At 43.0% G+C, this 18,170-nt stretch overlaps 1 protein-coding gene across 3 annotated transcripts in view; it reads left to right on the top strand.

Moving 5' to 3' along the window:
- LOC113907808 overlaps positions 1-18,170 on the top strand; it is an 83,086-nt gene that overhangs the window by 8,657 nt on the left and 56,259 nt on the right. For all 3 annotated transcript variants that reach the window (XM_027567434.1, XM_027567433.1, XM_027567435.1), the window contains 4 exons: positions 1,304-1,369; positions 3,921-3,986; positions 6,576-6,641; positions 9,232-9,297. In XM_027567434.1, the coding sequence (XP_027423235.1) occupies positions 1,304-1,369; positions 3,921-3,986; positions 6,576-6,641; positions 9,232-9,297 (264 nt within the window). The remainder of the gene's footprint in view (positions 1-1,303; positions 1,370-3,920; positions 3,987-6,575; positions 6,642-9,231; positions 9,298-18,170) is intronic.

Raw genomic sequence — 18,170 nt, 5'->3', positions numbered from 1 at the left:
TATTCATTATATATTGACTCTTTTTTATTTCTTCTAGGTCCTTGTTAAACCTTCTTGCATCTTCTCAATCCTTGTCTCCAGGCTATTTATCTGTGATTCCATTTTAGTTTCAAGATTTTGGATCAATTTCACTATCATTATTCGGAATTCTTTATCAGGTAGATTCCCTATCTCTTCCTCTTTTGTTGGTTTGGTGGGCATTTATCTTGTTCCTTTATCTGCTGAGTATTCCTTTGTCTCTTCATCTTGTTAAATTGCTGAGTTTGGGTGTCCTTTCTGTATTCTGGCATTTTGTGGAGTTCTCTTTATTGTGGCGTTTCCTCACTGTGGTGTGGGTTTGTACAGGTGGCTTGTCAAGGTTTCCTGGTTAGGGAAGCTTGTGTCGGTGTTCTGGTGGGTGGAGCTGTATTTCTTCTCTCTCCTTTCGAAGAGTTGGGTTGCTTTTCTGGGTGCCTGATGTCCTCTGCCGGCATTCAGAAGTTGTTTTGTGGAATTTACTCGACGTTTAAATGCTCTTTGATGAATTTGTGGGGGAGAAAGTGTTCTCCCCATCCTACTCCTCCGCCATCTTGGCTCCTCCCCCTCTAAATTTCTTAAAAAGCCAAATTTGTGTCTTCATTTTTGTCTCCCCCACTCTGCTAGGCTTACATGTGTGTGTAGTCTCTCAGTTTCATCCATGTAATCCCACGGACTGTAGCACACCAGACTCCTCTGTCCATGGAATATTCCAGCCAAGAATACTGGAGTAGGTTGCGCTTCTCCATGACATCTTCCTGACCCAGGGATCGAACCTGCATCTCCTGTATTGCAGGCAGATTCTTTACCATCTGAGCCACCAGGGAAGCCTGCTAGGCATGTAGTAGGCACTCAGCTAATACTAGTTGCAGAAACACCAAATGATCAGAATTTTGTTGCAGACCAGTTTCAGTGTGGGAACTGATTGACTCGCATGGGTCTCATTTTCGTCCTGCCTATCAAATAAAACACAGACTAGATGGCATCAAAATCCTTTTCATGTCTAAACTTCAGTGATGCCTCAAAGGTCAGCCTGAGATTTTCCAGGAAGCTGGGTTTTTAGAAAGAAATGAACACTCTCACTCTGAACCCCTGAAGAAGGATTTCTAAGACGGGGAAGGAGGCACAGTATCTCAAAATCAACTTGCACTGGTTTCAAATTGGGAAGTTGGATTTCACATTCTTGTGATGAATTTCTTTGTACTTTGGTCTTTAGATGATGACTGATAACATCTATGATCCTACTGGGGAAGCACATTTTAGATAATTTTCCCAAATGTCTTTATAGGTTATACTTCCAGAGAACCTGTTGCAACACAGCGTACAGAGACCACTGTCACTTGGGATTCACCAGGTAAGTTACCAACCAAAGGAGATGGGTAATAGATTTCCAGCCATTAGCATCATATCTGTGTATTTAATAAGCACCTATCTGTGTGATATTCTATGATACATGAGTCAAATTAAAGCAACAACACTGAAAAGAAACATTGCCAGGTTACCTCTGGCTCTTGGAATTGGGGTAATTTTTTTCTGCTATTTCAGTTCAGTTCAGTTCAGTCATTCAGTTGTGTCCAACTCTTTGCGACCCCATGAATTGCAGCACGCCAGGCCTCCCTGTCCATCACCAACTCCCGGAGTTCACCCAGACTCACATCCATCGAGTCAGTGATGCCATCCAGCCATCTCATCCTCTGTCGTCCCCTTCTTCTCCTGCCCCCAATCCCTCCCAGCATCAGAGTCTTTTCCAATGAGTCAACTCTTCACATGAGGTGGCCAAAGTACTGGAGTTTCAGCTTTAGCATCATTCCTTCCAAAGAAATCCCAGGGCTGATCTCCTCGAGAATGGACTGGTTGGACGGTTGGCCAAAAAATTCCTTCGTTCATAAGATGTCATGGAAATATCGGAACAAACTTTTCGCCTGACCCTGCACTAGGGATAAAGTGTGTAATGGTTAAAGCACAGATATGAAAGTTTCAAACCTGGCTTCACATCTGAAAACCAGGGCGCATTAAGGCAAGTTCCTTTCCCTCCCTCAGCCTCACTGTTCTTATCTGAGAAATACAGCCAATATTGGTACCTGCCTACTGCTGTCAACGAGTAGTCGCCTAAGGACTAAACAAAGTCATTACCGTAATGTCCTTACTCCAGCGTCTGGCAGTAGTGAAGAGGTATTTAGCTATGCTAACAATTATAACCTAGGAAACAAACCTGGGTATAGGATGGTGACTTCTGAGAAGTGAAGGAGAAGGGGGCAATTCCAGGAAACAGAAGACTAGCAGAGTTATCTTCCTGGAGAAGGAAATGGGAGCCCACTCCAGTATTCTGGCCTGGAGAATCCCATGGACAGAGAAGCCTGGCTAGCTACAGTCCACAGTGTCGCAAAGAGTCGGACTCGACTGAAGCGACTTAGCACCCACGCTGGTGGCACTAGTGGTAAAGAATCCTCATGCCAAAGCAAGAGACGTGAGAGACACGGGTTTGATCCCTGGGTCGGGAAGATTCCCCTGGAGGAAAGGAGTTTTTTCTAAATGATTTGATTCCCAATCCCTGAATTCCTTCATTCATTTGTGCCTTCAGAAATTATGCATGAGGTACTCCAAGGCCACGACAGTGCCACGAATGAGCCCCTGAGTTCATGTTCAGGGCGGGTGGGGGCAGGGAGAGGGAGGGGACAGAGGCATTCAGCAGAACAAGTATTGAAATACAAGAGTGACAAATAGCACCCAGAAATAAACCAGGGAAGGTGATGGACATACTGCAGAAGGCCAACATAGAGAAGGGTAGCAGGACCTTTTTCTTTGAGTTTGTGACCTTTCTGATGAAAGTTGAACAATGAGAAGAAGCCAAACTTGCAAAATCTGGGGAGGGTGGTGGAGGTAGAAGGGAGATGAAGGAAGACAATTCGGAGGCAGAAGAAGGCAAAGTGTGTTCAAGGAAAAGCCAAAGCTCTGATTTGAGTATAGGGTCCTGATGCTAAACAGCACTTGGAGAGAGCTCTGGGTCCATAGGCCTTGGTGATCTGTGTGCATCTCACCACACACGCCTTGCAGGCACACGGTTAGAATGACTCAGCAAAGAAGCAAGGCTTCTCCTTTTCCTTCAGTAATCTAGGAAGAGAACGTTTCTCTCAATTTAATTGTTACAGGACTGAGATCTGAACTGGGATTCAGGGACACAGCACTCTAAATTTCTTAAAAGCCAAATCTGTGTCTTCATTTTTGTCTCCCCCACTCTGCTAGGCTTACATATGTGTGTAGTCTCTCAGTTTCATCCATGTAATCGCATGGACTGTAGCACACCAGACTCCTCTGTCCATGGAATATTCCAGCCAAGAATACTGGAGTAGGTTGCGCTTCTCCATGACATCTACCTGACCCAGGGATCGAACCTGCATCTCCTGTATTGGAGGCAGATTCTTTACCATCTGAGCCACCAGGGAAGCCTGCTAGGCATGTAGTAGGCACTCAGCTAATACTAGTTGCAGAAACACCAAATGATCAGAATTTTGTTGCAGACCAGTTTAAGTGTGGGGAACTGATTGACTCGCATGGGTCTCAGTTTCATCCTGCCTATCAAATAAAACACAGACTAGATGGCATCAAAATCCTTTTCATGTCTAAACTTCAGTGATGCCTCAAAGGTCAGCCTGAGATTTTCCAGGAAGCTGGGTTTTTAGAAAGAAATGAACACTCTCACTCTGAACCCCTGAAGAAGGATTTCTAAGACGGGGAAGGAGGCACAGTATCTCAAAATCAACTTGCACTGGTTTCAAATTGGGAAGTTGGATTTCACATTCTTGTGATGAATTTCTTTGTACTTTGGTCTTTAGATGATGACTGATAACATCTATGATCCTACTGGGGAAGCACATTTTAGATAATTTTCCCAAATGTCTTTATAGGTTATACTTCCAGAGAACCTGTTGCAACACAGCGTACAGAGACCACTGTCACTTGGGATTCACCAGGTAAGTTACCAACCAAAGGAGATGGGTAATAGATTTCCAGCCATTAGCATCATATCTGTGTATTTAATAAGCACCTATCTGTGTGATATTCTATGATACATGAGTCAAATTAAAGCAACAACACTGAAAAGAAACATTGCCAGGTTACCTCTGGCTCTTGGAATTGGGGTAATTTTTTTCTGCTATTTCAGTTCAGTTCAGTTCAGTCATTCAGTTGTGTCCAACTCTTTGCGACCCCATGAATTGCAGCACGCCAGGCCTCCCTGTCCATCACCAACTCCCGGAGTTCACCCAGACTCACATCCATCGAGTCAGTGATGCCATCCAGCCATCTCATCCTCTGTCGTCCCCTTCTTCTCCTGCCCCCAATCCCTCCCAGCATCAGAGTCTTTTCCAATGAGTCAACTCTTCACATGAGGTGGCCAAAGTACTGGAGTTTCAGGTTTAGCATCATTCCTTCCAAAGAAATCCCAGGGCTGATCTCCTCGAGAATGGACTGGTTGGACGGTTGGCCAAAAAATTCCTTCGTTCATAAGATGTCATGGAAATATCGGAACAAACTTTTCGCCTGACCCTGCACTAGGGGATAAAGTGTGTAATGGTTAAAGCACAGATATGAAAGTTTCAAACCTGGCTTCACATCTGAAAACCAGGGCGCATTAAGGCAAGTTCCTTTCCCTCCCTCAGCCTCACTGTTCTTATCTGAGAAATACAGCCAATATTGGTACCTGCCTACTGCTGTCAACGAGTAGTCGCCTAAGGACTAAACAAAGTCATTACCGTAATGTCCTTACTCCAGCGTCTGGCAGTAGTGAAGAGGTATTTAGCTATGCTAACAATTATAACCTAGGAAACAAACCTGGGTATAGGATGGTGACTTCTGAGAAGTGAAGGAGAAGGGGGCAATTCCAGGAAACAGAAGACTAGCAGAGTTATCTTCCTGGAGAAGGAAATGGGAGCCCACTCCAGTATTCTGGCCTGGAGAATCCCATGGACAGAGAAGCCTGGCTAGCTACAGTCCACAGTGTCGCAAAGAGTCGGACTCGACTGAAGCGACTTAGCACCCACGCTGGTGGCACTAGTGGTAAAGAATCCTCATGCCAAAGCAAGAGACGTGAGAGACACGGGTTTGATCCCTGGGTCGGGAAGATTCCCCTGGAGGAAAGGAGTTTTTTCTAAATGATTTGATTCCCAATCCCTGAATTCCTTCACTCATTTGTGCCTTCAGAAATTATGCATGAGGTACTCCAAGGCCACGACAGTGCCACGAATGAGCCCCTGAGTTCATGTTCAGGGCGGGTGGGGCAGGGAGAGGGAGGGGACAGAGGCATTCAGCAGAACAAGTATTGAAATACAAGAGTGACAAATAGCACCCAGAAATAAACCAGGGAAGGTGATGGACATACTGCAGAAGGCCAACATAGAGAAGGGTAGCAGGACCTTTTTCTTTGAGTTTGTGACCTTTCTGATGAAAGTTGAACAATGAGAAGAAGCCAAACTTGCAAAATCTGGGGAGGGTGGTGGAGGTAGAAGGGAGATGAAGGAAGACAATTCGGAGGCAGAAGAAGGCAAAGTGTGTTCAAGGAAAAGCCAAAGCTCTGATTTGAGTATAGGGTCCTGATGCTAAACAGCACTTGGAGAGAGCTCTGGGTCCATAGGCCTTGGTGATCTGTGTGCATCTCACCACACACGCCTTGCAGGCACACGGTTAGAATGACTCAGCAAAGAAGCAAGGCTTCTCCTTTTCCTTCAGTAATCTAGGAAGAGAACGTTTCTCTCAATTTAATTGTTACAGGACTGAGATCTGAACTGGGATTCAGGGACACAGCACTCTAAATTTCTTAAAAGCCAAATCTGTGTCTTCATTTTTGTCTCCCCCACTCTGCTAGGCTTACATATGTGTGTAGTCTCTCAGTTTCATCCATGTAATCGCATGGACTGTAGCATACCAGACTCCTCTGTCCATGGAATATTCCAGCCAAGAATACTGGAGTAGGTTGCGCTTCTCCATGACATCTACCTGACCCAGGGATCGAACCTGCATCTCCTGTATTGGAGGCAGATTCTTTACCATCTGAGCCACCAGGGAAGCCTGCTAGGCATGTAGTAGGCACTCAGCTAATACTAGTTGCAGAAACACCAAATGATCAGAATTTTGTTGCAGACCAGTTTAAGTGTGGGGAACTGATTGACTCGCATGGGTCTCAGTTTCATCCTGCCTATCAAATAAAACACAGACTAGATGGCATCAAAATCCTTTTCATGTCTAAACTTCAGTGATGCCTCAAAGGTCAGCCTGAGATGATCCATAGGCTAGTTTCCAAATCTCTAAATCTCTAGGTTAGTGTGAAGCTGGGTTTTTAGAAAGAAGTGAACACTCTCACTCTGAACCCCTGGAGAAGGATTTCTAAGACAGGGAAGGAGGCACGGTATCTCAAAATCAACTTGCACTGGTTTCAAATTGGGAAGTTGGATTTCACATTCTTGTGATGAATTTCTTTGTACTTTGGTCTTTAGATGATGACTGATAACATCTATGATCCTACTGGGGAAGCACATTTTAGATAATTTTCCCAAATGTCTTTATAGGTTATACTTCCAGAGAACCTGTTGCAACACAGCGTACAGAGACCACTGTCACTTGGGATTCACCAGGTAAGTTACCAACCAAAGGAGATGGGTAATAGATTTCCAGCCATTAGCATCATATCTGTGTATTTAATAAGCACCTATCTGTGTGATATTCTATGATACATGAGTCAAATTAAAGCAACAACACTGAAAAGAAACATTGCCAGGTTACCTCTGGCTCTTGGAATTGGGGTAATTTTTTTCTGCTATTTCAGTTCAGTTCAGTTCAGTCATTCAGTTGTGTCCAACTCTTTGCGACCCCATGAATTGCAGCACGCCAGGCCTCCCTGTCCATCACCAACTCCCGGAGTTCACCCAGACTCACATCCATCGAGTCAGTGATGCCATCCAGCCATCTCATCCTCTGTCGTCCCCTTCTTCTCCTGCCCCCAATCCCTCCCAGCATCAGAGTCTTTTCCAATGAGTCAACTCTTCACATGAGGTGGCCAAAGTACTGGAGTTTCAGCTTTAGCATCATTCCTTCCAAAGAAATCCCAGGGCTGATCTCCTCGAGAATGGACTGGTTGGACGGTTGGCCAAAAAATTCCTTCGTTCATAAGATGTCATGGAAATATCGGAACAAACTTTTCACCTGACCCTGCACTAGGGGATAAAGTGTGTAATGGTTAAAGCACAGATATGAAAGTTTCAAACCTGGCTTCACATCTGAAAACCAGGGCGCATTAAGGCAAGTTCCTTTCCCTCCCTCAGCCTCACTGTTCTTATCTGAGAAATACAGGCAATATTGGTACCTGCCTACTGCTGTCAACGAGTAGTCGCCTAAGGACTAAACAAAGTCATTACCGTAATGTCCTTACTCCAGCGTCTGGCAGTAGTGAAGAGGTATTTAGCTATGCTAACAATTATAACCTAGGAAACAAACCTGGGTATAGGATGGTGACTTCTGAGAAGTGAAGGAGAAGGGGGCAATTCCAGGAAACAGAAGACTAGCAGAGTTATCTTCCTGGAGAAGGAAATGGGAGCCCACTCCAGTATTCTGGCCTGGAGAATCCCATGGACAGAGAAGCCTGGCTAGCTACAGTCCACAGTGTCGCAAAGAGTTGGACTCGACTGAAGCGACTTAGCACCCACGCTGGTGGCACTAGTGGTAAAGAATCCTCATGCCAAAGCAAGAGACGTGAGAGACACGGGTTTGATCCCTGGGTCGGGAAGATTCCCCTGGAGGAAAGGAATTTTTTCTGAATGATTTGATTCCCAATCCCTGAATTCCTTCACTCATTTGTGCCTTCAGGAATTATGCATGAGGTACCCCAAGGCCACGACAGTGCCACGAATGAGCTCCTGAGTTCATGTTCAGGGCGGGTGGGGGCAGGGAGACGGAGGGAACAGAGGCATTCAGCAGAACAAGTATGGAAATACAAGGGTGACAAATAGCACCCAGAAATAAACCAGGGAAGGTGATGGACATACTGCAGAAGGCCAACATAGAGAAGGGTAGCAGGACCTTTTTCTTTGAGTTTGTGACCTTTCTGATGAAAGTTGAACAATGAGAAGAAGCCAAACTTGCAAAATCTGGGGAGGGTGGTGGAGGTAGAAGGGAGATGAAGGAAGACAATTCGGAGGCAGAAGAAGGCAGAGTGTGTTCAAGGAAAAGCCAAAGCTCTGATTTGAGTATAGGGTCCTGATGCTAAACAGCACTTGGAGAGAGCTCTGGGTCCATAGGCCTTGGTGATCTGTGTGCATCTCACCACACACGCCTTGCAGGCACACGGTTAGAATGACTCAGCAAAGAAGCAAGGCTTCTCCTTTTCCTTCAGTAATCTAGGAAGAGAACGTTTCTCTCAATTTAATTGTTACAGGACTGAGATCTGAACTGGGATTCAGGGACACAGCACTCTAAATTTCTTAAAAGCCAAATCTGTGTCTTCATTTTTGTCTCCCCCACTCTGCTAGGCTTACATATGTGTGTAGTCTCTCAGTTTCATCCATGTGATCCCATGGACTGTAGCATACCAGACTCCTCTGTCCATGGAATATTCCAGCCAAGAATACTGGAGTAGGTTGCGCTTCTCCATGACATCTTCCTGACCCAGGGATCGAACCTGCATCTCCTGTATTGCAGGCAGATTCTTTACCATCTGAGCCACCAGGGAAGCCTGCTAGGCATGTAGTAGGCACTCAGCTAATACTAGTTGCAGAAACACCAAATGATCAGAATTTTGTTGCAGACCAGTTTAAGTGTGGGGAACTGATTGACTCGCATGGGTCTCAGTTTCGTCCTGCCTATCAAATAAAACACAGACTAGATGGCATCAAAATCCTTTTCATGTCTAAACTTCAGTGATGCCTCAAAGGTCAGCCTGAGATGATCCATAGGCTAGTTTCCAAATCTCTAAATCTCTAGGTTAGTGTGAAGCTGGGTTTCTAGAAAGAAATGAACACTCTCACTCTGAACCCCTGAAGAAGGATTTCTAAGACGGGGAAGGAGGCACAGTATCTCAAAATCAACTTGCACTGGTTTCAAATTGGAAAGTTGGATTTCACATTCTTGTGATGAATTTCTTTGTACTTTGGTCTTTAGATGATGACTGATAACATCTATGATCCTACTGGGGAAGCACATTTTAGATAATTTTCCCAAATGTCTTTATAGGTTATACTTCCAGAGAACCTGTTGCAACACAGCGTACAGAGACCACTGTCACTTGGGATTCACCAGGTAAGTTACCAACCAAAGGAGATGGGTAATAGATTTCCAGCCATTAGCATCATATCTGTGTATTTAATAAGCACCTATCTGTGTGATATTCTATGATACATGAGTCAAATTAAAGCAACAACACTGAAAAGAAACATTGCCAGGTTACCTCTGGCTCTTGGAATTGGGGTAATTTTTTTCTGCTATTTCAGTTCAGTTCAGTTCAGTCATTCAGTTGTGTCCAACTCTTTGCGACCCCATGAATTGCAGCACGCCAGGCCTCCCTGTCCATCACCAACTCTTGGAGCCTACCCAGACTCACATCCATCATGTCGGTGACGCCAACCAGCCATCTCATCCTCTGTCGTCCCCTTCTCCTCCTGCCCCCAATCCTTCCCAGCATCAGGGTCTTTTCCAGTGAGTCAACTCTTCACATGAGGTGGCCAAAGTATTGGAGTTTCAGCTTCAGCATCAGTCCTTCCAGTGAACACCCAAGACTGATCTCTTTAGGATGGACTGGTTGGATCTCCTTGCAGTCCAATGGACTCTCAAGAGTCTTCTCCAACATCACAGTTCAAAAGCATCAATTCTTCGGTGCTCAGCTTCCGTCACAGTCCAACTCTCACCTCCAGTAGACATACTACTGGAAAAACCATAACCTTGACTAGATGGACCGTTGTTGGCAAAGTAATGCTTTTTAATACTTTCTAAATTCTCTGGAAAAGAATCATACAACATAATTAGGAAAAGTTTTACAATTTTTCAAGTTAAAGCAAACATATACAACCTGTGTTTTCTAAGCTGTCTCTATCATTAAGCAATGCCACTAAACATTAATAGAGAAAAACCTAGATATCAGCATACTCATTTCATTGTCCTTATTTACTGCTCCATTAAACTTGGTTGTGACATATACTGAAACGGATTCTAGGGATCTGATAGAGAAAAAAGCAAGAATTGACAGTAGACATATGAGAAAACCCAAGGGTAATATTTTCCCATTTTCGGTTTCTCTTAGTTGAAATATAATTGATTTACAGTGTTATATTAGTTTCAAGTATGCAGCATAGTGATTCAGTATTTTTATTGATTATGCTGCATTAAAAGTTTTATGAAATTTATTGACTATATTCCTCGTTCTCTACAATATATTCTTCTAGGTTATTTATTTTATACATAATAGTTCATACCTCTTAATCCCTTACCTCTCCTTTGCCCTTCCCGCCCCCCACTACCTACTGGTAACCACTAGTTTCTTCTCTGTATCTGGGAATCTATTTCTGTTTTGTTATAGTCATTTATGTTATTTTTTGGATTCCACATATAAGTGATATAAAATATTTGTCTTCCTCTGACTTATTTCACTAAGTATAACACTTTTTAGACCCATCCATGTTGTTGCAAATGGCAGAGTTTCATTCTTTTTTGCAGCTGAATAATATTCCTGTGTGTGTGTTTGTGTGTGTCTGTGTGTCTGTGTGTCTCTGTATGTGTGTGTGTCTGTGTGTGTGTGTGTGTGTCTGTGAGTGTATGTGTGTGTGTGTGTGTGTGTGTTTGTGGTTATGTGTGTGTGTGTCTGTGTGTGTCTCTGTGTGTGTGTCTGTGTCTGTGTGTTTGTGTGTCTCTGTGTGTGTGTGTGTCTGTGTCTGTGTGTGAGTGTTTGTGTGTCTGTGTGTGTGTCTGTGTGTGTGTGTTTGTGTGTCTGTGTGTGTCTGTGTCTCTCTGTGTGTGTTTGTGTGTCTGTGTGTGTCTGTATGTGTCTGTGTGTGTGTTTGTGTGTGTGAATGTCTGTGTGTGTCTGTGTGTGTGTCTATTTGTGTGTGTGTCTGTGTGTGTGTGTGTCTTTGTGTGTCTGTGTGTGTCTGTGTATGTGTCTGTGTGTGTCTGTGTCTATGTGTGTGTGTGTCTGTGTGTGTGTATCTGTGTGTGTCTGTTTGTGTGTGTGTGGGTGTGTGTTATACATCTTCTCTATCCTCTCATCTGTTGATGGACTCTTCGCTTACTTTCATACCTTGGCTATTGTAAACAATGCTGCTATGAACATTGCGGTTCATATATTTTTGGGAGATAGTGTTTTCATTTTCTCTGCGCATATACTGAGGAATGGAATTGCTGGATCCTATGGTAGCTCTACTTTTAATTTTTGGAGCAATTTTCATAGTATTTTCCATTATGGCTGCACCAATTACCATTCTCACCAGCAGCATACAAGGATTCTGTTTTCTCCACATCCTCGCCAACTTTTGTAGATTTCTTTGATAGTCATTCTGACATGACAGATGTGCAGTGATATCTCACTGTGGCTTTGATTTGCATTTCTCTGATGATTAGCCGTGTTGAACATCTTTTCATGTGTCTGTTGGCCATATATATGTCTTCTTTGGAAAAGGCCCATTTTCTGTTTTCTTGTAGGACTTGTTTCTTCTATGATACAGTAACTCACCCACAAGTCCCTGGCTGCCACACTCTACTTTCTAAGAGTAGCAGGGAAGTGCCAGCGTATAGAATCTTAGGAAGCCTTACTCACGGAGAGACTTCTACCGCATCTTGGGAGTCAGGCAATGTTCTGACCATGTCAGTCTCAGAACAGTAATTGACTCCAAAAATACTAAAAGCCCCAAGCCACAAAACACTGTACATTCTTTTCTTGGTTCCCAAGCACCATACCAACCTCCAGTACATAGTGAAGGAGGAGAGTTCCGACCTCAGCATGTCTAGAGCCTTGTCTTCCTTGATATTTTGACCAGACTATTCTTTCCTCACGTAATGGTCTTAACACCCTTGATGAAAGCCAGTTACCACAGATATAGGAGTTAATTTCTAGACTCCCAATTCTATTCCATTGATCCTTAGGGCAGCACCATACTGTTTTGACTACCATTGCTTTGTAGTAAGTTTTGAAATGATGAAATGTAAGTCATCCAGCTCTGTACTTTTTCAAGATGATTTTGGCTATTTGGGGTCCCTACATATGAGTTGTAAGACCAATTTTTCTATTTGTGTAAACCTTTATATAAGTATATCTGTGTATACTTAATTCATTTAACTAGCCAGTAATTCTACATGATTGACAATTATTATCCTCATTTTATATATTATGAAACAAAAGTAGAGAGTGGTTAAGTCTGCTGCCCAGGGTCTCAGCTAATAACTAGTGAAATTAGTTTGAAACCAGGCATTCATGCTCTAGAGTCTGTACATTTAATCCACATATGAAACTGCTTATTCATCATCCACATTGATGTTCTGAGCTTGGCCCTATCTTATTCTTTTCTTCCTTTTTTTTTTTTTTTTTTTCTTTTTCATTGCACCATTTGGCATGTGGAATCCTAATTCCTAGACCAAGGGTCAAACTCACACCTCCTGCATTGAAAGTGAAGAGTCTTAACCACTGAACTGTCAGGGAAGTCCTGGCTCTTCCATACTCTTGCAACATTGTCACTTAATGTTCTACTCATGCTTTCCCTAAAGTGAATCCTGTAGTAAAGGCTCGTAGTCTGTCTTCTTTTATCACTGAGATGGTGACTGCAGCCATGAAATTAAAAGATGCTTTCTCCTTGGAAGGAAAGTTATGACCAACCTAGATGCCATATTAAAAAGCAGAGACATTACTTTGCCAACAAAGGTCCGTCTAGTTAAGGCTATGGTTTTTCCAGTGGTCATATATGGATGTGAGAGTTGGACTGTGAAGAAAGCTGACGTCAAAGAATTGATGCTTTTGAACTGTGGTGTTGGAGAAGACTCTTGAGAGTCCCTTGGACTGCAAGGAGATCCAACCAGTGCATTCTGAAGTAGATCAGTCCTGGGTGTTCTTTGGAAGGACTGATGCTAAAGCCGAAACTCCAATACTTTGGCCATCTCATGCAAAGAGTTGACTCATTGGAAAAGACTCTGATGCTGGGAGGGATTGCGGGCAGGAGGAGAAGGGGACGACAGAGGATGAGATGGCTGATGGCATCACCGACTCGATGGACGTGGGTTTGGGTGAACTCCGGGAGTTGGTGATGGACAGGGAGGCCTGGTGTGCTGCAATTCATGGGGTCGCAAAGAGTTGGACATGATTGAGGGACTGAACTGCACTGCCCTGAATGAACCCTAATTTTATGACTGTGATGGTAACCTTTTGCTCACTTTTATCTGGCTAAGTGATCTTTTTCTCTAGGGCTCTCCCTTTGATATTGCTACTTATTTCTCAGTCATGATGATATTTAAAAGTCAAAAGGAAAGAAAATAAATCCAGAGCACAGAAGGTGAACGTAGTGCACCTGTTGAAGGCAACTGGGAAGGTGGGCCATGGCAATGGCATGTGTCTGACCAGGAGACACAGTCTCAGTCGCTAAGTCGCTCAGTCACTAAGTCATATCCCACTCTTCTCAAGCAAATCAGGCTAATATCCAATTGCTTTATAAATCTACTCAACACAAGATAAGGGTGATGTAAGACAGGGGTCCCCAACCCTTGTCAGGAACCGGGCCACATAGCAGGAGTGAGCACAGCATCATCTGTATGTACAGCCACCCCAATCGCTCACATCGCCACCTGAGCTCCACCTCCTGTCAGATCAGCAGCAGCTTTAGATTCTTTAGCAGAGCATGGACCCTGCTGTGATCTGCACATGGAAGGTACCAGGTGTGTGCTCCTTACGAGAACCTAATGCCTGACGATCTGCAGTGCAAACGGAGACTATCATTAGTAGAGGTTAATCTCAGTGTAGTCACAATAGAAACAACGTGCACAAAATGTAACGTGGGTGATTCATCCCAAAACCGTCTTCTCCCGACCCTTGTCCACGGGAAAATTGTCTTCCATGAAACTGGTCCCTGGTGCCCGTAAGATTGGGGACTACTGATGTTAGGACCTTTGAAAATGGAAGAAAAGATCCTAACGATAGGAAACTGAAGTTTCTACATGTTTATCTAGTCTGGAGCAATATTCTTGCTGCAGGCAGTGCATTAGACTCCAATGTCTGAGTACACAGATGATTCTAATACACAGCATCAAGAGTGAGCATACTGATCTAGTTTCTGTTTTCCCATTCATTATTGTCCAGCCAGGCATGAGAAGTATCAGTGCTGTGAGAAGTTTGGGATAATGTTTTCCTTTTTTAATTAGAATTTTTCTCATCCAGTCTAACTTCCTTAATCCCACATCTAATGTGTATAGGGAGTTTAGCTATTCAAATGCCAATATCTTAAAATAAAGCTGGCACATCTAAAGTATGTGAAAGCTTCTTTAGTTCTGAAGATTCATGGTAAGCAAGAGTAACAGGACAGAAAGATGCTTAGCAGGGAAAAAAAAATGAGATTTAAGGTTATAAATTGTTACCAACCAGAAATACCTGTCCTTCCATAAGCTGGATCTGACACTGGAGGTCATTCTACTCCTGTATGTTAAGGGAATAACCTTCACATCCTCTGCTTCTGCACAACATAAATTATTATTTTTGCATCTTTTTCAGTTAGCCCTGATTTGCTAGAAGGGAAGGCTTACTTGAGAGTTAGTTGCATCATTTGGTGAGAATTTCATCTTTCAATGACATTTGGTACTCTCAACCTTTTTATTTTACATAGATTATGACAGAGCTTGGCAGACAGTTCTGCAGTCCAATAGGTGGGAATTCAAACTTCACCTCCACCATTTATCAGCTTCATGATCTTAGGCAAGTTCGGCAATGTTTCTGATGATTGTTTAATTCCTCTGCACATAATAATACATGATAGTATACTCTCAGGTAATTGTTTTGAAGAGAAAATGTCTAGAATATAGTTAATACACAATGTGTTTGTTATGAATATTACTGTCTCAGAAATGTTAATGTCTATGATATCAGAATAATGAAGTACCTTAGGCAGAAGTCAAGTAGTCAGAAAGTCAGAAGGTTACTTTTAATTAAAGAAAGCCAGACATCTCAAGTTAATAAATTTAGCACTTTTCCCTCTATGGGAAGATACAAGAGTCCGGGCTTAACTACAGTCATTCCTTTGATATACACCTTAACCATCTAGAGCCAGTAGCCTGCTTCTCTGCACCCTGAATCCCCTTAGGGTCTACAGTCTGTGGTGGCAGCAATGGCTGAAAACGTGGTATCTGTAACATCCTTTGTTCACTGATACGGCGGGCAATTTTTTTCCTCCACAGCATTAAGGCCTATGAAACACACCTGGATTCTAAACAGTCAACCATAAGATTTCATTTAGCTTTAACACACTATGCCAAGCACTGGGATCTTGTGGAGTTTTTAGCCTAAACCGAAGTAGAGGTCAGAGGAGGTCAGAGAAGACCTCCTAATAAAAATGGCCTTGAACTGGGACCTGAGAAGTGGATAGCCAGCCAAGAAGGGGACCACGGGAGGATATTTCAGGCAAAGAGAAGACGAGGTACAAAGTGTGGGCTTGGAGAAGAGTATGCTGCATCTGAGGAACCAAGAGCTGTCCAGATGCCTGGACCCCAAAGGAGAGTGAAGCTGCAAGCACTGATGGGGAGGCAGGCAGGGGCTGGGGCAGGCAGGGTCTTGTAGGTGTTCATAAAGAGGAGGGGCACCGACCCATAGACTGAGCACACCTCCCTAACTAACCACTGAAACTCCGGACTCAGACAGGCAGAAAGCCTGGGGTAACGCAATCTTTGCACTCAGTGAAAACTCTAGATGGCTTCAGGTACACTTTTAGCTACCCAGGTGGCACTAGTGGCAAAGAACTCGCCTGCCAATGCAAGAGACCAGACATGCAGGTGGATTCCTGGGTCAGGAAGATCCCCTGGAGGAGGAAATGGCAAGCCATTCCAGTATTCTTGCCTGAAGATCTCATGGATGGAGAAGCCTGATGGGCTGCAGTCTGTAGGGTCGCAAACAGTCGGACACAACTGAAGTGACTTAGCACGCATGCACTTCTTAAAAACTTTAAATTTGGTGTGGTTTTATTTTTTTGTTTTTCACTTTGGGATTTTTTTTTTCTTCTAGTTGTAAAACTGTGTGCTTGTTATTGAAACATCAAAAATATTGTGTCAGTCCGCTGTGGAGGCAGGTTTCCACTATTCTTACACTCATTGTGTGCATGCCCCTTTGCATGTGGCTTGTTTCATTCATCAGTACATTCATTTTCGGCGCGATCCAGACACTCACCTCCCCGTCTCTCCATAAGAACCTGGTCAAGCAATTCGTTGCTGTATGTCAACTATATCTCAAGAAAATGAGAAGATCTTTTTAAAAAAGAAAGGAAATTGGCCAAACATTTACAACAGCTAGTATTTCACTGAATATCCGCTATGTACGGAGCCCTGTTCTAGTGTGGAAGAGATCCAAAATGTGCCAGGCTTGGGATCTAGGAGCCCAGGGAAGCTTGCTTCAGAAAAGCTCACTGGTATCCACAGGGGTTATAAATGTGTGCCCTAAATGTGAATGAATTGCACTGAACTAGAGAGACAGATCATATTTGTTAATTGGCTATTCTTTAGTTTTACATACTTTCATTGATTCCTAAAGAAAATCTTTCTTTCCATAATTTAATCTCAATAGTTGCTGAACCTCAAATTCCTATATCTAGCTACTGCTTAAAAAAGCTTGGTCTTAGCAGATGCAATACTATATGTAAAATACATCAACAACAAGGACCTGTCGTATAGCACAGGAGACTATATGCAATATTTAGTAATAACTGTAATGGAAAAGAACCTGAAAATTACATATATGTGTGTGTGTGTGTGTGTAACTGAATTATTTTTGAATTATAATAAATCAACTATATTTCAATTGAGAAAAGCACTTGTCCTTAAATTAGATTTTACAGCTTTGCATCTGAATGATGAAGGATAACTTAGAGATACTAGTCATTTGTCACACCATATACCTAATTTGTGTGACAATTGTTTATATACGTGTAATGAATTAGGCGGGGCTTCGCAGGTGGCTCAGTGGTCAAGAATCCGCCTGCAATCAGGAGATGCAATTTCAGACCCTGGGTTGAGAAGATTCCCTGGAGAAGGAAATGGCAACCCACTCCAGTATTCTTACTTGGGAAATTCCATGGGCAGAGGAGCCTGGCAGGCTAGAGTCCATGGGGCTGCAGAAGAGTTGAACACAACTGAGCAACACAACAACCATAACAATGAATCAGGTAGTAGGACAAGTCAAGGAACAAGGTGGAAATAGGGTTTATAAGAGGGGAGAAGATATTTTAGTTTAGGGGCAATGAATCTTGTCTGAAATATTTGAGGGTGAACTGAGTAGCTGGCAGCTGGTAGAAAGAGGAAAGCCTTGGAAATCTGTCCTTAGATAGACTGAGCAGAAGTGCCAACGACACTTTCAGTTCTTTATGGATTCTCCAGGAATCCAGTCACATTTAGCTGAGGAGCCAAGGTGATGCTGTCCTGAGAAGTGAGGTCGTTCCACCCCTACAGCATCACACTTGAGTACTAGTTCCTTTACTACAATGTCCTAAAAGAATGAGCAGAGATACATCACAAAGTTTAGTGCACTAATGTTTATCAGAGAATGGTGTCAAATGTCATAAGAGTAAAAACACCATAAATGCTCAGAGACTGATAAAGTACAATATTCATACAATGGCACAGTATGCAGGAATTAAAAATCTTTTAATAGAGGCGGATTCAAAATATTGGGCATATGCTCAGAGAATATATATATTTTAAAATGGTATTTACATATTTATATATATTTAAACACAATTATTCCATATTTAGACACAATAGCTAAAAGTTCAGATAGCTATATACCAAGATGATTAAATGTCTATTATTGGGTGGTGGGATGATGGATGATTTTTGTATTGCCTCACCCACTCTCTAGCTAGAAGAAAACTAAATTTAATGGTGTCTTTGTCTTCATTTTTACTGGGGAAGTAGGGTTGTATCTGAGAGATGGAGGCAGGGGGGCATGG

The sequence above is a fragment of the Bos indicus x Bos taurus genome, chromosome 17 (genome assembly GCF_003369695.1).
Source record: "Bos indicus x Bos taurus breed Angus x Brahman F1 hybrid chromosome 17, Bos_hybrid_MaternalHap_v2.0, whole genome shotgun sequence".
Taxonomy (NCBI): Eukaryota; Metazoa; Chordata; class Mammalia; order Artiodactyla; family Bovidae; genus Bos; species Bos indicus x Bos taurus.
This window is presented reverse-complemented; position numbering and strand designations above follow the sequence as displayed.